A 20,961-nucleotide genomic window follows, 5' to 3' on the forward strand; every position below is an offset into this window, starting at 1 on the left:
TCAAGCCAGTTTTTCTGACTCCAAAGTTCATGCTCTTCCAATTATAATAGGAGATGTAAGTCCTTTGAAATAATAGTTGATTAATATTTTCCCAAGCAGCAATATTATAAGTAGTGATTAGATTTGGAAAATGGAGCCAAGAATGAAAAATACCGAAATGTTAACACTTGCCATCATTGCCAATACTCAATATGATGAGTGTTTTTATTGCTTAAATAATTTAAAAAAGAAAGTGTTATCAAATATATGACCTTTATATTTACAGGTATATATAATCCATTTTGTGAATTAGACTCTTTTACTTTCTGGGAACTTAATGGTCATTTGTTACTTAATGTATTTGGGAAAATGCATGCCCATTTTCTAAATAATCTTTTTTTAAATTTAATTTAATTTTTAAAAATCTATTTATTGGATAAAACCTGCCAGAAATTGAGAAGGAAGGGGGTGGTGGAAAAGGAAGAGAGACAGAGACACCTGCCACACTGCTTCACCACTTGTAAAGCTTTCCCCTAGCTCCTGAGGAAAGGAACCTGAATTCTAGCACATTGTAACATTGTAACATGTGTGCTCAACCTAGCACATTGTAACATGTGTGCCACCACCCAGCCCCCTAAATAATCAATTTTTTTAGTATTTATTTATTCCCCTTTTTGTTGCCCTTGTTGTTTTTTATTGTTGTAGTTATTATTGTTGTTACTCATGTCATCATTGTTGGATAGAACAGAGAGAAATGGAGAGGAGGGGAAGACAGAGAGGGGGAGAGAAAGATAGACACCTGCAGACCTGCTTCACTGCTTGTGAAGCGACTACCCTGCGGTGGGGAGCCGGGGGCTAGAACTGGGATCCTATACCAGTCCCTGTGCTTCATGTCACCTGCACTTAACCCTCTGTGCTATCGCCCGACTCCCAGTAATCAATCTTAAAGTGAATTTTGAGCCAAATCAATATATATAGATCATGTTTTGGAAAACTTATTTTTCCCACTTATTTCAGCTAGAAGTCTATCATAGTAAACAAATTGATGAGGTAGAGAAAGAAGGAAAAGACAATAATTTAGTTACATAATTCAGAGTAATCATATAGATGGGGTAGAATAAGAATTGTTTAGTAACTTTTTTTTCCCGTGGGGAAATTAACATAGATTTCTTTTTTTTCCAAGACCAGGTGTTAACATGTATCACCACTTCTGTGATTTTATCAATCTTTATATTACTCAGCACATGAATAATTCTTTCAGTACAGATGTGTACATCGTGATGTGGGACACTGTAAGTAAGAATACACTCTTTGTGTCAGCACTGTCTTTGTCTCATCCAATCAATGTATGGCTCTCCTTAGCTATCGCTAGTAGGTCACATAACTTTTCATGTGCTTGGCCCAGCTTCAAGCCTCAGCCCTATATAGGGATTATTATGGCACTGGGGGAAGCTCTGGTCCTGTGGTCCTGTGGTTCCTCTCTTTCTCCCTCTCTCTCTCCTTCTCCCTCCTCTTCCCCACCTCCCCCTCTCTCCCTCTCCCTCTCTCTCTCCCTCTTTCCCTCTTCCCCTTCCTCCCTCTTTCCCTCTCTCTCTCCCCCTGCCTCCCCCTCTCTACCTCTCCCCTTTTCTCTCCTTCTCCCCTCCCCCTTTCCCCCTTTCTCCCTCCTCCTCCTCTCCCTTTCCCCCTCCCCTTCTCCCTCCCTCCTCCTCCCCCCTCTCCCTTTTGGTTCCTTTTTTGTTTGGGTTTGTTCCTGTGTCCCCAGTTTTGCTGCCATCACAGTTTTGTTTCTTGGAAATGGTTCTGTGAGCAAAGGGAACAACAGTCCCCCCCTTCCCCTTTCTCCTTTTCCTCCTTCTCTTTCTTTTTGTTTCATTTTCCCTTTGCATAAGTGTTAGTAGGCCACAATCCGCAGCTATCCGAGGCCCAGAATGATTAACTCATGGTATCTCATGGTATGCTCACAAAGTCTGTGCTTTATTACCCAATTTTACAGATGAGGAATCTAAGCCTCTGAGCAGCAAGAAACTGTCTAAAATAACATGCAGGAGAGGGGTCCTGGACACCAGTTCTGACCCAGTGTTGTGTTCTGAGACCACAATGTTTTATCACCTTCTTGTAATTCCTTGCAGAATAATTCAAGTGTGTTTCTCCCCCCACCTCTCTCTCCTTCTTTCTTTATCTATTTCTTCCTTTATCTCTTTCTTTCTTTCTTTTTTTTTTTTCTTTGTACTATGAATCTAATGTGTCATGGGGCCATTTTTTCCTTTCCTTATTTAAATTTTATTTTTGCTTTGATATGACAGAGAGAAATTGAGAAAAGAAGAGAGGGAACGAAAGATAGACACCAGCTTGTGAAGTGTCTCCCATGCAGGTGGGGAGCAGGGACTCAAACCAGATCCTTGCCCTTAACCAAACGCTTCACTGCCCTGCCTCAAACTGACTCAAGGTTTTCAGGCTCTTTCCAAAAGCTTTCTTCTATCTTGTTGCTTGTTTTTCCATATGTTCTGCAAATGGGCTAAGTTAAACTGAGCCAACTCCTACAACCCTCTCCCCCCTCTTCTCTGTGCCGGCTAGCATGGAGAGAGAGGATTCATGACCAGCCTGAAACTCCCTGGTGTTTTAGTCACCGTGACTCCCAAATATCTATATTATGGATTTAGCTGAGCAGGCTGATTATTTGATTTTTAAAAAATATTTAATTTAATTTATTTATTCCCTTTTGTTGCCCTTGTTGTTTTATTGTTGTAGTTATTATTGTTGTTGTCGTTGTTGTTGGATAGGACAGAGAGAAACGGAGAGAGGAGGGGAAGACAGAGAGGGGGAGAGAAAGATAGACACCTGCAGACCTGCTTCACCGCCTGTGAAGCGACTCCCCTGCAGGTGGGGAGCCGGGGTTCGAACCGGGATCCTTATGCCGGTCCTTGTGCTTTGCGCCACCTGCGCTTAACCCGCTGCGCTACAGCCCGACTCCCCGATTATTTGATTTTTATCTCCTTCCTTTGCTATTTTCTCTCTGTCCGCTTTTTTTTTTTTTTTTCCTCTCCAAGGTTATCATTGAGGCTTGGTGCCAGCAATATGAATCCACTGCTCCTGGAGGCTGTTTTCCCATTTTGTTGCCCTTGTTGTGGTTGTTATTGTTGTTATAGCTGTTGTTGTTCGATAGGACAGAGAGAAATGGAGAGAGGAGGGGAAGACGGAGAGGGGGAGAGAAAGACACCTGCAGACCTGCTTCACCGCCTGTGAAGCGACTCCCCTGTAAGTGGGGAGCCGGGGGCTTGAACTGGGGTCCTTATGCTGGTCCTTGTACTTTGTGCCATGTGCGCTTAATCTGCTGTGCTATTGCCCAGCCCTCTGCTTTCCTATTCTTTTTTAAAAAAATTTTTAATATTTATTTATTTTCCCTTTTGTTGCTCTTTTTGTTTTTTTGTTGTTGTTGTAGTTATTATTATTTTTAAATTTTTTATTATCTTTATTTATTTGGTTAGAGACAGCCAGAAATCAAGAGGGCCAGGGAGATAGAGAGGAAGAGAGACACCTGCAGCACTGCATCACCGCTTGTGAAGTTTTCCCCATGCAGGTGGGGGCCAGGGGCTTGAACCCGGGACCTTGTGCACTATAACATGTGCGCTTAACCAGGTGCGCCACCACCCGGTCCCATGTTGTTGTAGTTATTATTGTTGCTGTTGATGTCGTTGTTGTTAGATAAGACAGAAATGGAAAGAGGAGGGGAACACAGAGAGGGGGAAAGAAAGATAGACACCTGCAAACCTGCTTTCACCACTTGTGAAGTGACTCCCCTGCAGGTGGGGAGTGGGAGCTTGAACCCAGGTCTTTTTGCTTGGTAATATATGCGCTTAACCAGTGCACCGTGGCCCAGCCCCCAGAATTATTATTTTTAGTGTTCCATGGCATTCCCTTTGATGAATGCTATGGATAATCAACATATGCCCCGGTGCATGTGTTTATCTTCTGCCTGAACTATCCTGTCTAATTTGTTCTCAAGTCATAGCTGCTTACTGAACTGCAGCAAACATGCCTGTCCATACTCCTCTAAGTGGAATTTTTAAGGCATAGGCTATAAGCATGTTTAATTCTGAATCAGACCAAGGAGGAAATCCTATATCATCCTTAACAATATCCAAATATTCTACACAAGAATAGAAAGAAATTCATCCTTCCCCTGTGGCAGCTAATTTGAAGTTGGAGGATATGGAAAAGAAACTTCTAGGGGTGATTACTGAATCATACATGGTTTCTCTAAAGGGGTTAGTAAGGGTTACTGGATTTTATTATGAAAGTTTCCTTTCAATGTTTCTTATTTTATCTGAAGTATTATTATTTTTTTAAATCTCAAGAAGCTGTCGGGAATCATAGTATTGAGAATAGCCTTTATTAGAATGACATCGGAGAAAGATCCAGAGAGAAGGAGGGAGGGAGAAAGGGAGAGAGAGAGAGAGAGAGAGAGAGAGAGAAGAATGAGGAGGAGGAGGAGAGGCACCACAGCATTGCTTCACTGCTTGTGGTAGTTCCTTTTTTGCTTAATGCTCCCATGTGGTGACCAGTGGCTCAAACCTGAATTCTCACATGTAGTCAAATTTGTGCTGAATTGGGTGAGCTTTCTCACAGCTCCAATTACTGTCTTAATGCCACGAGAATAAAAAGCCTAGAATAGAATAAATTTTTCGTACACTAAAAATATAGTTGTGATGTTTTTTTTTTTAAATGGGGGAATTAATGGTTTACAGTCAACAATAAAATACAGTAACAAAAATAAAATACAGTTGTTTGTACATGTATAACATTTCTCAGTTTTCCATATAACAATTCAACCCCCTCTAGTTCCTCTGATATCATGTTGCAGGCCCAGACCCCCACCCCCCACCCCAGAGTCCTTTACTTTGATGCAATACACCAAACCTAGTTCAAGTTCTGCTTTGCATTTTCTTATTTTTCAACTTCTTTTTTTTTAATTTCTTATTGTTGATTTAATAATGATTGGCAAGATTGTGGGATAAGAGAGGTATAATTCATACACTAGCCACTACCAGCATGCTATATCCCATCCCTCAATTGGAAGGTTCCCTATTCTTTATCCTTTATTCTTAGCTTTATTCTTTTTGGGAGTATGGACCAAAGATCTCTAAGGGAAACAGGAGGTTGTAGGTCTGACTTCTGTAATTGCTTCTCCACTGGACATGGGCGTAGGCAGGTCGATCCATACCCCAGCCTGTCTCTGCCTTTCCCTAGTGGGGGTAGTCCTCTGAGGGGGGTGGGGTGGGGGTCTCAAGACATGTTGGTGAGGTCATCTGCCCAGGAAAAGCAGGCTGGCATCATGGTAGCATTTTTCAACTTCTGTTTTTAAGTGAGATCATCCCATATTCACACTTCTCTTTCTGACTTATCTCACTTAACAGGATTCCTTCAAGCTCTATCCAATTTGGGGGTGAAGAAAGTGAAGTCATCATTTTTTTTTTGCCTCCAGGGTTATTGCTGGGGTTCAGTGCCTGCACTATGAATCCACTGCTCCTGAAGGCCATTTTTCCCATTTTGTTGCCCTTGTTGTTGTCCTTATTGTTAATTGTTGCTATTGCTGTTATTGTTGTTGGACAGGACAGAGAGAAATGGAGAGAGGAGGGGAAGACAAAAGGGGAGAGAAAGACACCTGCTTCACCGTTTGTGAAGCGACCTCCCTGCAGGTGGGGAACCAGGGGGCTCGAACTGGGATCCTTACTCTGCTCTTTGTTTTTTTTTAATTTTTTAATATTTATTTATTATTTATTCCCTTTTATTGCTCGTTTCATTGTTGTAGTTATGAATGATGTCATTGTTGTTGGATAGGACAGAGAGAAATGGAGAGAGGAGGGAAAGACAGAGAGGGGGAGAGAAAGATAGACACCTGCAGACCTGCTTCACCACTTGTGAAGCGACTCCCCTGCAGGTGGGGAGCCGGGGGCTTGAACTGGGATCCTTAGGCTGGTTCTTGCACTTTGTGCCACCTGTGCTTAACCCGCTGTGCTACTGCCCAACTCCCTACTCTGCTCTTTGTAACTGCGCCACATCCGCTTAACCCACTTCACTACTGTCTGGCCCCTGAAATCACCATTTTTAATAGCTGAATACCACAACTTTCTCAGTCACTCATCTGTTGTTGAACACCTGGCTTCCAGGTGTTGGCTATTACAAATTGTGCTGCTATGAACACAGATATACACAGATATTTTTGGATGGGTATGTTTGGTTCTTTAGGATATATCCCCAGGATAGGAATTGCAGGATCATAGGGTAGGTCCACTTCTAGCCTTCTGAGAGTTCTCCAGACTGCTCTCCACAGAGGTTGGACCAACTGACATTCCCACCAGCAGTGCAGGAGGGTTCCTTTGTTCCCACAACCTCTCCAGCGTTTGTTGTTGCTACCTTTTCTGATGTATGACATTCTCACAGGAGTGAAGTGGTATTTCATTCTTATCTTTATTTGCATTTCTCTTATAATCAATGACTTTTTCATATGTTTGTTGGCCTTTTGGATTTCTTTTGTCAAAGATCAGATGTCTGTAGGTGTGAGGATGATATTTATTTCTGATGGCTGTGTGTGTGTGTTTGCTCCTGCCCAAGATGGAAATTCATTTTCATCATGTGTGTTTTATGAATTTGTTTAGTATCATTTGTTTTTAATCTGAACAAGCCAATTCAGGTATGTTGTGGTATTTTTGAAAAGCCATGCTGTATTCTTAAACTACCCTAACTTATTATTTTTTTCCACTTCAGAGTACCTATGGATATGGGGACCTGTTTGCAGATACATGGAGAGCATTTACTGATTATGATGTTATACACCTGAAAGCATATGACTCCAAAAGGGTACTACTGGCAGTTCTGCTGACATGTTTGTGAATAACTATCACTCCATAACCCACTTATCAAATAAATATTTAATGTGGATTTCTATTACTTTGATTTTTTTACTTCTTGTTTCCTTTTTTATAACCAGAATCCTCATTGTTATTAATGACATTTAGCTTTGTCACAATGTGAATTTCACTTCAGTGAAATGGTTTTCTATTCAAACCATTTTAGTCTAAAATAGAAATTAAAATTTATTTTTTAAATTTATTTTATTTTATTTATTATTGGATAGAGACAGAGGTAAATTAACAGGGGAGGAGAAGATAGAGAAGGAGAGAGACAGAAAGACAACCCTGCAGCCCTGCTTCACCACACCTAAAGTTTTCCCCCTGCTGGTGGGGAACAGGGGCTTGAACTCAGGTCCTTGTATACATGTTTGCCACTTCCTGGCCCCAAAGGTCTTTTCTATAATTATAAATGTTGTTCTGGTGTGAAGATGCAAATTGTACTCTCTGGCCTTTTAAATTTTCTTCACTCATAGGTATGTTTTAAAGAAGCTATCTTTTCATTACTCCCCCGAATGAGATACGGGCTCTTCTACAATACTCCTTTGGTAAGCTTATCATCTATTTGAAACATTCATATTGATAGAAATTATTATTAATAGATTTTTTTTTTAAAAAAAGATGTACTTCTTTATTTATGAGAGAAATGAGAGAGAGAATATGAACCGGAACATCACTCTGGCACATGGAGTTACAGGAATCAAACTCAGCACCTCATGCTTGAGAGTCTAATACTTTATCACGTTGTCATCTCCCAGGTTGCTATTCGTAGACTTTAATATAGCATTTATACATAACGTGAGGACATCTGAGGTATTAATGTGGAAATATTTCTTGTAATATGAACTATTATTTAAATTGCAGATATCTGGCTGTCAAAATACTGGACTATTCAGGGCATTTTCCCAGCATGTGCTATACAGACTGAACATCACCCAGAATGGCCCGAAGGTAATTAAGACATTGTGGTTCTCAATGCCACTTTTGAAGAAAAAATGAAATGATCAGAAGATAGTATTTTCTGTGTTAATGATTTTATATATATATATTTTAATTTTTTATTTTTTCCCCTTTTGTTGCCCTTTTTGTTTTTCATTGTTGTTGTAGTTGTTATTGTTGTTGATGTCGTCATTGTTAGATAGGACAGAGAGAAATGGAGAGAGGAGGGGAAGACAGAGAAGGGGAGAGAAAGATAGACACCTGCAGAACTGCTTCACCGCCTGTGAAGCGACTTCCCTGCAGGTGGGGAGCCGGGGGCTCGGTTAATGATTTTTTTTTTTAACCAGATTATGATCCCAAATCAGAGTTCAACAGCCTATGAAAGAATAAGGAACCTTCCAATGGAGGGGATGGTGGTGGGAATTGTATGAATTGTACTCCTTTTATCCCACAGTCTTGTCAATCACTAATAATAATAATAAAAAAAAGAAGTTAAAAAAATAAGAAAACACAAAGCAGGAGGCTGGGCGGTAGTGCAGTGGCTTAAGCACACATGGCACAAAGTGCAAGGACCGGCATAAGGATTGTGATTTTGAGCCCCCGGCTCCCCACCTGTAGGGGGGGTCACTTCACAAGTGGTGAAGCAGGTCTGCAGGTGTCTGTCTTTCTCTCCCTCTCTACCTCCCCATCTCTCTCAATTTCTCTCTGTCCTATCTAACAACATCAATGGCAACAATAACAGTAACGACAACAATAAGGGCAACAAAATGGGAAAAAAAAAAAAAGGCTTCCAGGAACAGTGGATTCCCAGTGCAAGCACCAAGCCCCATCATAATCCTGAAGGAAAAAAAAAAAAGAAGGAAAGAAAAAAAGAAAACACAAAGCAGAATTTGGTCTGGGTTTGATGTATTACAGCAAAATAAAAGACTCTGGGGGAGGGGGGGTTTCAGGTCCTGGAACATGATGACAGAAGAGGACCTAGTGGTGGTTGAATTGCTGTGTAGAAAACTGAGAAATGTTACACATATACAAACTACTGTGTTTTACTGTTGACTGTAAACCACTAATCCCTCCAATAAAGAAAAAAAATGCAAATATATATACCAGGAAATGTAGAGGAAAGTTATTTCTCCTTTGCCTTTCTCCTGTCTCTTCATATCCTGTCTTCTCAAGTCCCTCGGTTAGCCCACATATTCTTACCAAAATAATCCACCCATCCAACTAAACAGAAATAACGTGATGAATAACTTTTGTCTTCTGTGACTAAAGTAGGCGGATTTTTATTGCTTGAGAACATTGTGAAGTAAACAGGCTACTGAAGTTTCATAAATGTAGCTTTATTATTAAGCTTCACCTCTGTGAAAATCACATTTTAAGTTTAGTTCATTCATCTCTCCTGTTATATATAGGATTATTTCACCTTTTTTCCATTTGTAGGCTGGAAAAATTCGAGTCACTATTCTTGCACGGAGCACAGAATACCGGAAAATACTAAATCAAAATGAGGTTAGTTTTTGGCATGCATTTTTAATATCTTTGTGTTGAATGTAACCTCTTATTTCTTGTTTAACCTGCTTTATTTCTTCTATATTCTTTATTTCTTTTACCTATAGATGTAGTGGTTTGAAATTATTAGCTTTTGGAAAAGTGTGAGGCATGATCCCAGAAGATTACTCAGAGAGACATGACTTATGTGTCTGACCTTAGAGGTGACTTCACTGTCTGTGCACCCCTGTAGGAGATGGAATGAACAATGAAAAACCCCATTTCGGGCCAGGGGCCTTTTTATAGGAAGTCTTACAATATACCATGAATTCCAGTGTACAAAGGAGTTGATTCTGTAGGGAGCAGGACAAAAAGTGGGGTATGTGAGTAATTGGATTTGGAAAACCATGATTGGTCTAAACATCCTACATCTAAACTCAGAAACTAAATGACAACTTGTCTCAGTAAGTTACTGGTCCTTCAGGTGCTGGGCTAGATATTAAGTATACCTCAGGTCTGAAATCATCAGGTATCTAGTTGCAATGTGTCACTACCAACAAGTCTGATGGCTACTTCCAGATCTTTTACTAGGTTTGAATTTCTGCTAGAATTCACCAAACCACCTGTTGCCCAAGCTAGGTTTGCTTTATTAATGATTCATCTGTATCAACTCAGAGTGGCAACGGGATAGAAACTGTCCTGTCTCTCTTGCCACAGATTGTCTAACTTTCTGTCCCTGGACAAAGTTGTAGCGACAAAGCGATAGTGTCTTGTGAGTTTCTGGAGCGTGACAATACTGTAGCTTCCAGCGGCCCATTCACTTCAAGGTGTCTTAGAAATTGCTCACTTTGGGGCTGGGCAATGGCACACTTAGTTAAGTGCACATTATGGTGCACAAGGACCCAGGTTCAAGGCCCTGCTTCCCACCTGCAGGCTTCATGAGTGGTGAAGCAGGTCTGTTGGTGTCTTTCTCTCTCCTTCTCTACCTTCCCTCTCTTCTCAATTTTTCTCTGTCCTATCTGATTAAAAAAAGAAATGTAGAGATGAGGGGTAGATAGCATAATAATAGTTACGCAAAGAGACTCTCATGCCTGAGGCTCCTAAATCCCAAGTTCAATCCCTCACACCACCATAAGACAGAGTTGATCAGTGCTCTGGTTAAAAATAAAAATAAATAAATAAATAGAAGTAAAAAAAAAATAGAAGAAGAGGAAAATAAAGGAAGAAAGAAAAAGAAATTGTTCACTTGCTAGTCTTCCCAACTCATTTCAACAGTATCAACTCAAAATTATATTAACTTCAGTAAGAGCACTATGCAAAGCCACTGTCTACCATAGCACGGCTCCTAAAAGTGGTATTGATTTCACAAAAATGTATCAAGCATCTGCTATGTGTGGGGCCTTGTTGTAGAGGACTGTAGCAACTATGCCAGGGATGATCTTTGCATGGTGCTTAAGCTCTGGATACAGATAAGACAAGAAATAAGTGAAGTCAGTAAGATGATCGTGCTAAAAGGAAATGAAAGTCACGTGAGAGCATCTGGAGATGTAGAGAGCTTTTGCATCTATCAGGAAAGTCTTTTTCGCAGCTAGATTCTTTATACTGGCCAAGATTTCAGGTCAGCACTTCCATAAAAGTAGAAGAGGGGGGAGTCGGGTGGTAGCGAAGTGGGTTAAGCGCACATGGCACAAAGTGCAAGGACTGGCGTAAGGATCCCAGTTCGAGCCCCGGCTCCCCACCTGCAAGGGGGGGGGGTTGCTTCACAAGCGGTGAAGCAGGTCTGCAGATGTCTTTCTCTCCCCCTCTCTGTCTTCCCCTCCTCTCTTTATTTCTCTCTGTCCTATCTAACAATGACAACATCAGTACTCTGGTTTCTCTTCAGATAGTACAAATCTTTCACCTTTTACAGTGACATAACAGCATCAATAACAGCATCAATAATAACTATAATGATAATAAAAAACAAGGGCAACAAAAGGGAAAATAAATAAATTAATAAATAAATAAAAGTGGAAGAGTGAAAGAGAGAAAAGAATCAGAAGATGTGAAGGTAGAATCAGGGCCAGGCAAGCGATGTTGATGAGGAATGGGGCCTGGAGACCAAGAATGTGGGTACTACTAGAAGCTGGAAGATACAAGGGTTCCCCTTCCCCCGCCCCTTGAAACTCTAGAAGGAGTGCAGACCATAGCACCAAAACTTCCTTCAGTGTGGTGAAGGGGCTGGACTTGAACCTGGGTTGTGTACATGATAAAATAGCAACTATCCAAGTAAGCTATTACTATTTCAGCAGGCATGACTTATTTTTAAATTTATCTGACTGCAAGAGTAGGAGCAGAGAGATGATGAAGAGTTGTGACCATAATACTAGTAAGAATTTAGACAAAGATGAGAATAGTAGAAATATCAAAATGCATAATTCTTTTTAAAAAAAAATATTGGAGGTTTAATGCTTTACAGTCGACAGTAAATACAGTAGTTTGTACATGCATATCATTTCCCAGTTTTTCATATAACAATACAACCTCCACTAGGGCCTCTGTCATCATGTTCCAGGACCTGAGTCTTTTACTTTTGTGCAATACATCAAACCCAGTCTAGGTCCTCCTTTTGTGTTTTCCCTTCTGATCTTGTTTTTCAGCTTATGCCTATGAATGAGATTCATCTTTCTCTTTCTGACTTATCTCACTGTTGTTTTCGACGGGTTATGTTGTTTTCGCCGGGCTGGCTTCACGGGCAGGTAACAGATGACCAGGGACTCATGGTTGAGCTGTAGGCAGTATCTCTTTATTCATGCAGGACACAGCACAATCTATGACGAGCTAAGCTAAACTCAAGGTAAAGTACAGTACTCTAAAACTCACAATGCTGTCTTTATATATACTTCCCAAGTAGGGTGGAAACAGGATGTGACATAGAGAGGGTGGAGAGAAAAGTGACTGGTGAAAATCAGGGTGTGATAAAGAAGGGATCAGGGTGTGACAAGGAGGGGGGGTGGAGCAAAAACATATCATAAAACAGTGGGGATTGAACCAATGCCCTGGAGGGAGGTGCTTGTTAACAGTGGTTATGTAAATAGAATGAAGTGGTTATGTAAATAGAATAGTGTTAAGCAGGGGGGATTTAAACCAAATGAAACAGAAGGGGTCTCATGCATACCAACATCTCACTTAACATGATTCTTTCAAGCTCCATCCAAGATGGGGTGAAAAAGGTGAAATGACCATTTTTAATAGCTCAGTAGTATTGCATTGTGTTTATAGACCACAACTTGCTCAGCCACTCATCTGTTGTTGAACACCTGGGTTGCTTCCAGGTTTTGGCTGTTACAAATTGTGCTACGATGAACATGGGTATATACAAATCTTTTTAGATGGGTGTGATTGGTTCCTTAGGATCTATCCCCAGGATAGGAATTGCAGGGTCATAGGGTAGGTCCACTTCTAGCCTTCTGAGAGTTCTCCAGACTGCTCTCCACAGGGGTTGCATTCCCACCAGCAGTGCAGGAGGGTTCCTTTGTTCCCACAACCTCTCCAGCATTTGTTGTTGCCACCTTTTCTGATGTATGACATTCTCACAGGAGTAAAGTGGCATTTATTTCATTGTTGTCTTTATTTGCATTTCTCTGATAATCAATGACTTGGAGCATGTTTAAATATGTTTGTTGGCCTTTTGGATTTCTTCTGTTGTGAATATTCTGTTAATATCTTCTTCCCATTTTTGAGTGGGGTCAAAATGTATAATTCTATGGCTGAGGAGATAACTGGCCTAAATAGTGTGCCTGTTTTGTCATGCATGTGACCCAGGTATGAGTCTGGGTCTACCATACTGGAAGAAATTTCAGTGTTGTGGTGTCTTTCTGTCTCTAAAAAAGTCAGCCTGAGTGGTGAAACCTCAGTGAGAATTAAAATAAATAAATAACAGAATGTATTTTGGATAAGCACCTATTCTTCCATTGAATTATCACATGAAGTAAAGTGGGAAAGGGACTGAGAATCAAGTGTCAACTTCTAGGCTTTTAGCTTGAGCAGTTCAGTGAAAATGAGCTGAGAACAATGAAGCTGGAGGGAGGTGAGCTCTAGGTTTTGAGTAGTAAAATGCTTTATTTTACACAGATTAATTTGTATGTCTGTCAGGTTGATCAAAATTATGTGATTAGCATCACTTCTTGAGACCCACATGAATTATGGAGACCAGGAGCACATGGTGTAATGAGGCATTGATTATAAGCTATGGGGATGGAAGAAATGACCAGTGTGTGTTTGTATGCTTTAAAGGCCTGGAAATAAAAATGTACCAAGTAATGCAGTGTTGGGATAGATGGGTGAAAGCCTCGTTAGCAGGCAGACCTGCAGTAGACAGTGGCAGAAGTAACATATGTTGAGCACTAGTTATGTGCCAAACATATTACTAAGTGCCCTCCCTTCCCAATGTGTGTTTCCCAGCTCTCCCACACAACCCATGAGGTAGATATGTTATCATTATTCTCTTTTCTAGACAAGGATACTGAGGCTTAGAGGTTAAGTGGTTTGCTAAGTTCACTCAGCTAGTGAGCACAGTGATGGGATATGAGCCTACGTATCAGGGTTGGACCCTGCTCCTTCACAGAGTTCTTTACTGCTCTAACAAAAATGGATCTTTGGGTTAGGGGAACCCACTGAGGTCCCTGGTCTTTTGGGAGATAAAGGTGTAGGAATAGCACAACTTACTGGGAAGACATCCAGTAGAAAGGAGAGAGTGTCAAAGGGAACTGTGTGACCATCAACTGCTTTTAGAGCCAGAAGACTGCCCAGTTGATGTTGCCCAAAGGTGAGACTTGAGAGTTGTGCTTCACCTCTGAGCCTCAAAGCACCCTACTCACTGGCTACTTTTCCCCTGAGGGGTTCCATTTGCATGAAAAAGAGTCTATTAGGAAGAGAGGCCCTTTAGACTCTATCTTCATTTGTGAATAGATAAGAATATCCAGATGTCTAATTCATGGTTCTTGTGCAGTGCTGCCCCATCTCTGGATTGAAACAGTCATATCAGAGGAGACCTGGTCACCTCTCTAGTGTGACTAGGAATTGTGTGTGTGTGGGTGGGGGGAAGTGATTTTGCTTTAGGATTATGAAAGACATGGGTTCATTTCATCACACGATCAGGGTTCATACCAGATTAATTTTCTCCTGGAAAGTGGAATTTTGATTTTATCTCCTCACTCCTTCAACTGCTTCACTAGTGTGAGAGTCCTGTAGCTGTCTAGGAAGAGAAACTTTAATTTTATGTTTCTGTATGTGTTAACAAATGATGAACTTGGATTTTGGTCACTCATTTCCTGTTGCTTTTTATAAGCAGGAAGTAGAGTGCACCAGCACAGAACCAAGGTTCTGTGATCTGACGACTTAGATTTGATTTTGATTCTATAATTTACTAGTTGGGAGGTCCTGGGGAATTTCTTTTCACTCTCTAAGCCTTTGTGGTATCTTTTATAAAATGGGCATAGTAATAATATGATCTTGGCATGAATTTTATGAGGATTAAGTAAAATATGCCTAAAACATTTAAGTATTGTACCAGAGCAAGAGACTATGGGGAGTTAGGGGGTGGAGGGGATGTCAGAGTCCTGGTGCATGGTGAAAAAGGACCAAAGATGTGGGTTAGAGTGTTTGGCACACATCTATCATGGGAACAGGAGAAATTGTATCTGTGTACCAGCAACTATACTGTAGATTATTAACCCCCCCAATAAAATTCTTTAAGAAAAAAAAAAACCAGCCTATGGGGGTATGGATTGACCTGTCAATGCCCATGTCTGGCAGAGAAGCAGTTACTGAAGCCAGACCTCTGACCTTCTGCACCCCATTGAGATCTTTGGTCCATATTCCCAGAGGGATAAAGAATGGGGAAGCTTCCAGTGGAGGGAATGGGATATGGCACGCTGGTGGTGGGAGTTGTGTGAATTGTGCCCCTCTTATCCCATAATCTTGTCTGTCAGTATCAAATCAAATAAGAAAACACAAAGCAAAACCTGGGCTGGGTTTGGTGTATTGAGCCAAAGTAAAAGACTCTGGGGTGGGGGCAGGGTTCAGGTCCTGGAACTTGATGGCAGAGGAGGACCTGGAGGGGCACTGAATTGCTATGTGAAAAACTGAGAAATGTTACACATATACAAACTACTGAATTTTACTGTTGACTATAAACTGTTAATCTCCCCAATAAAGAACAAAAATTAAAAAAAAAAAAAGTACCGTGGTCCGGGAGGTAGCATAGTGATAAAGCTTTGGACTCTCAAGCATGAGGTCCTGAGTTTGATCCCTGGCAGCACATGTGCCAGAGTGATGTCTGGTTCTTTCTCTCTCCTCCTATCTTTCTCATAAATAATTAAAATATTAAAAAAGTACCAGCCTAAGTTAGGGACATACTCAATGAAGATTTTCTATTCATTGCTGTTTCAAGATAGTGTGCGTCACCAGAAAACAGAATACAGATGCCAACATTTCTGAATGTCAGTGATCTCTGGGGTTGGATTAAATGACCTGTGAAAGGCATAGAGAACCATGAGTATGTTTTATTTGTTTGGTTTTGTTTTTTGCCACCAGGGTTATAGTTGGGGCTTGGTACCTGCATGATGAATCTACCACTCTGGCAGCCATCACCCTCCCCCTTTTTTCTTTCTGATAGAGATAAATTGATAGGGAAGGGGGAGATAGCCAACTGAAGCACTGCTTCACCACTCATGAAGCTTCACCCCTGCTGTCAGGGGCCTTGAACTCAGGTCCTTGTGCACTGTAATGTGTTTACTCTACTAGTTGTACCACTACCCAGACATTGCTATGCTGTTTTTTTTTTTTTAATTTTTTAATATTTATTTTCCCTTTTGTTGCCCTTGTTTTTCATTGTTGTTGTAGTTATTATTGTTATTGATGTCATCATTGTTGGATAGGACGGAGAGAAATGGAGAGAGGAGGGGGAGACAGAGGGGGAGATAAAGACGCCTGTCGACCCGGGTCACTGCCTGTGAAGCGACTCCCCTGCAGGTGGGGAGCCGGGGGCTCCAACCGGGATCCTTACACAGGTCCCTGCGCTTTGTGCCACGTGCCCTTAACCCACTGCACTACTGTCTGACTCCCGACATTGCTGTGTTTTAATAGCGTATTAAGTATACAGTTAGTTCCTGCTTGCTAACATGTGTTTTCTTTTTTTTTGTAGAGATACTGAAAATGAAACTTTTTCTGCTAAACACTTTCTAAGGGCAAAGTTCAGAGTACTAAGGGTTTGTCTGAAATAAGAGAGTTGATGAGAAGAAAATTCTTAGGGGAGTCGGGCGGTATCGCAGCGGGTTAAGCGCAAGTGGCGCAAAGCTCAAGGGCCAGTGTAAGGATCCGGGTTCGAGCCCCCGGCTCCCCACCTGCAGGGGAATTGCTTCACAGGCGGTGAAGCAGGTCTGCAGGTGTCTATCTTTCTCTTTCCCTCTCTGTCTTCCCTATCTCTCTCCATTTCTCTCTGTCCTATCCAACAACAATGACATCAATAACAACAACAGTAAAACAAGGGCAACAAAAGGAAATAAATATATATATATAAGAAAATCTTAGTGTAATGTCTGGAACACAGTAGGTTGGTCACCAACAGATGCTGAAATGTGAGGGAATAACTAGCAAATAGCAATGATAGCTAACTCTGCACATGCCCAGTGCACACTGCCCCATATGGATGTTGTCCTTCCAGACTCCCAACAACACAGGGTAGAACCTGCATCCGAAACAATTTTGTACTGGCTGGTTGTTGGTGCACCCGGTTGAGTCCACAGGTTACAATGTACAAGGACCCAGGTTCGAGCCCCTCTTCCCCACCTGCATGTGATGAAGCAGTGTTGCAGGTGCCTCTCTGTTTCTCTCCCTCTCTACCACCCATTCCTTCTTGATTTCTTGCTGCCTCTATCCAGTAAATAAAGATAACAAAAATACACACTGTATTTTTTTTTTAAGAAAGAATTTTTTTGTACCAATAAATAAACAGATAAATTTTAGGGATCAAAGGAAAGTAGAAGAGAAGGAAGAGAAAGACATTTTGACATTTCTGTTTTGTTTTGTTTTCCCAGCTTGTAAATGCTCTGAAAACAGTGTCTACATTTGAGGTGCAGATTGTGGATTACAAATATAAGTAAGTCATAACCCACTCTTGGTTGTTTACTTTTCTTTACTTTAGGTAAGTGGGGCTGGGGGGACTTCACCCCTTTTTCCAGTATTTCTTCCTGACCCCATTTCAGTGAACCTTTTTGGATCTCACTCTCTACTTCTAGTGTTTTGAATTCAAAGGGCATTTTTACAGCCCTAATGTGCATAAGATTGTGGCTTGGTCTGTTGCAGGGGCAGAAAAATGCCCTGTTGTGACCATCAGTGTGCTCAGGTGGCACTAAATGACTTGACTTACAGCAAAAAGAATTGGTTTGGGGGGCTGGGAAGTAGCGCAGTGGGTTAAGCACACTGGCACAAGGATCAGGATAAGGGTACAGGTTCACACCCCTGGCTCAACACCTGCAGGGGCATCGCTTCACAGGTGGCGAAGCAGGTCTACAGGTGTTTATATTTCTTTCCCCCTCTCTGTCTTCCCCTTCTCTCTGTTCTATATAACAACAACAGCAGCAGCAAGGGCAACAAAAATGGGGAAAATGGCCTCCAGGAGCAGTAGATTCATAGTGCAGGCACCAAGCCCCAGTGATAATCCTGGAGGAAAAAAAAAAAAAAAAGAATTGATTTTATTTTGAAAATATATTATCTTAAGGAAATAGTTTTCAGTTTGGTCCTAGTGTGTCATACCATCTCCTTAACATCATAATTTTACCCCCTCCCCTGTAATGAGAGAACAGGATTCAGACCCAGAGTTTTGCCTTCCAATAGTAGGTATCTATATTTTGAATAATACTTTTTATTTCAGCATTGTGGCTTCATACATTAAGCGATTCCACTGCTCCTGTGTTGATTTTTTTTTTTTTCATTCTTTTACTTCAGATGGGGTGGGGGAGTCATAACACCACTCCACTATCCATGGAGCTTCCCCAGTGCTTCTGTGGTATTTCCATGTGGTGCCAGGGTTTGAACCTAGTGTCTCACATATGGCAAGGTATACAGTCTATCAGTGAGCTAGTGTTTAGCCTTTGAGTAATAGTTTTTAGTTTTATGTAATGTTTTGATTTTTTTCATTTAAGAACATGTTTAATTAATTAAGAAAAATGTTTCTTCGAAAAGCTTTTTTTTTAAAGTTAAACTTGGTTGGAAAAATATTAAGTTACTAAATGCTTTTGTTGTTAATTTATTATTATTAATTATTAGAACAAGTTTGAAATTATCAAAAGTTATGGAGGAATATTATTTACATTGAGAAAGATGCTTGAGTGGTGTAGGAGGTAGAGTAGTGGATAAAGTGTTGGACTTTCAAGCCTGAGCTTCTGAGTTCAGACCCTGGCATTACATGTGTCATGGTTATATTCTGGTGTTCCCTCTCTCTGTCTTTCTGTTTTTTCTTATTTTTAAAAATTATATATTTTTTATTTATTGGATAGAGACAGAGAAATTGAGAGGGAAAGAGGAGGTAAAAAGGGAAAGAGACAGAGAAACAGCTGCAGCCCTGCTTCACCACTTGTGAAGCTTTCCTCCTGACCAAGGGCTTGAACCTGGGTCCTTGTGCCCTATAATGCTTGTGCTTAACCAGGTGAGCCACTGCCTAGCCCCTCTCTGTCTTTCAAAGAGATAAACAAACAAAAAAATAAATCTTTAAGAAAAGAGAAAGATACTTATATAAATACTGTTCAAAGAATTATGAACTCATTCAGCTAAATTTCTTTATTTTCTCCACCTGCCTTTTATTATGTTCACAGGGAACTTGGCTTTTTAGATCAGTTGAGGATCACACATAACACAGACATATTTATTGGAATCCATGGAGCAGGCCTTACCCACTTACTTTTCCTTCCAGACTGGGCTGCTGTGTTTGAACTGTAAGTATTTGGTAGCAGTTTTTTGGTAGGGCAGCTTGTAATGCTTTTCATGCATGCTGAGACTTTCATTCAGAACATCAGAGGGCTTTATATTTAATCAGTGTAGGGAAGTCACATCATACAGATATCTAGAAGGAAAAAAAAAAAACTCAAGCTACAAATGTGAAGCCCATAGCCTGCCATTGCACTCAGCAAGCAAGCTGTTCCTTTCTTCCCCATCTCAGTGTGAAATGAAAAGGGTGACTCTGTGATTTTTTCCCCCAAGTTCATTCCTGTGTGCTACAGACTGTGAGCATTTCTCACACTCAGCATACTTAATGTGTTCAAAATGATCCACACCCAGGTTTGCAGCAGCGCCGTCCACAACTGCCAAGATCGAGAAGCAACCCGGATCTCCTCTGATGGATGATTAAACAAAACTATATTTATACATATGAATATTATTCAGCCCTAAAATGTGAGGAAGCCTTGCTCCTTGGTTCAGTGTGATTTAACCTTGAAGACGTTTTGCTAAGTGAATTAAATTACCCACAAAGGATTTCAGTTACATGAGATGGTTAGAATAATTAAATTCATAGAGACAGAGAGTTGAATGGTGATTGATAGGGATTTGGAGAAGAGGGAATTTTTTTTTAAATTTATTAGTGTTGGTTTTTTTAAAAATTGTGTCGGGGGTCTCATGAATTCTACTGTGCAGAACCATTTAATATATATATATATATATATATATGTATATATATATTTAGGGGGAGGGTTTAATGGATTATAATACAGTGGTTGACACATGGATACAACTTCTTTCTTTTTTCTAAATATTTTATTTATTTTATTTTTGAGAGAGATGCAGAGAGAGAGAGAGAGAGGCACCAGAGCACTGCCCAACTCTGGCTTATGGTGGTGTGGGGGATTGAGCCTGGGACTTTGGAGCCTCAGGCATGAGAGTCTCTTTGCATAACCATTATGCTATCTACCCCCCACACACACACACACATGGACACAACTTCTCATCTCCCCTTAATTAGGTGCCTGCGCAAAACACTCTCACCCCAGCCGAGCTCCTTTTCCACCATCATGCACTATGATCCCAAGTTTATCTTTTGTCTTATTTGTTTACTTATTAATTTGCTTCCAGGGTTATTGCTGGGGCTCAGTACTGGCATTTTGAATCCACTGCTCCTGGTGGCCATTTTTTTTCTTTCTTTCTTTTTATAATTGAATAGGACAGGGAGAAAAAGACACCTACAGACCTGCTTCATCACCTGTGGAATAACCCCCCTACAGGTGGTGAACTGGGGGCTTGAACCGGGATCCTAGTGCTTGTCCTTGCACTTTCTATTATGTGCACTTAACCCGGTGCGCTGCCTCCTGCCCTCTCCCCAATACATCTTTTAGAGAAATAGGTAACTGAGGATTCCCTCACAGTTGCTCATTTCTCCTGGAGAAAGAGAGGGAAGGCAAGAAATGCAAGTGGAAAATCCTGGGCCTTAGAGTTCAGCAGGGCCTGTGTTTGGCTTTTGCATTTTAGCTTACATGAGTGTTTTCTACCCTAATTCCCTATGTGCAGATGAGACCAAGGTATTAAATAATATCAACATCATAGGCAGTGATTCTATTGAAAGGCCAGATCCCATCATTCTTAGATGCTATTTTTGCACTTAAAAGCCCAGTAATCT

The 20,961-nt window shown here is 40.9% G+C and overlaps 1 protein-coding gene across 8 annotated transcripts in view; it reads left to right on the forward strand.

Moving 5' to 3' along the window:
* Nucleotides 1-20,961, forward strand: part of EOGT (EGF domain specific O-linked N-acetylglucosamine transferase) — a 44,286-nt gene that overhangs the window by 17,775 nt on the left and 5,550 nt on the right. For all 8 annotated transcript variants that reach the window (XM_060202899.1, XM_060202900.1, XM_060202904.1 and 5 more), the window contains 7 exons: nucleotides 1,168-1,271; nucleotides 6,748-6,840; nucleotides 7,367-7,438; nucleotides 7,755-7,841; nucleotides 9,267-9,335; nucleotides 17,393-17,454; nucleotides 19,169-19,288. In XM_060202899.1, the coding sequence (XP_060058882.1) occupies nucleotides 1,168-1,271; nucleotides 6,748-6,840; nucleotides 7,367-7,438; nucleotides 7,755-7,841; nucleotides 9,267-9,335; nucleotides 17,393-17,454; nucleotides 19,169-19,288 (607 nt within the window). The remainder of the gene's footprint in view (nucleotides 1-1,167; nucleotides 1,272-6,747; nucleotides 6,841-7,366; nucleotides 7,439-7,754; nucleotides 7,842-9,266; nucleotides 9,336-17,392; nucleotides 17,455-19,168; nucleotides 19,289-20,961) is intronic.

Source organism: Erinaceus europaeus, chromosome 12 (assembly GCF_950295315.1).
Source record: "Erinaceus europaeus chromosome 12, mEriEur2.1, whole genome shotgun sequence".
In the NCBI taxonomy this organism is placed as follows: Eukaryota; Metazoa; Chordata; class Mammalia; order Eulipotyphla; family Erinaceidae; genus Erinaceus; species Erinaceus europaeus.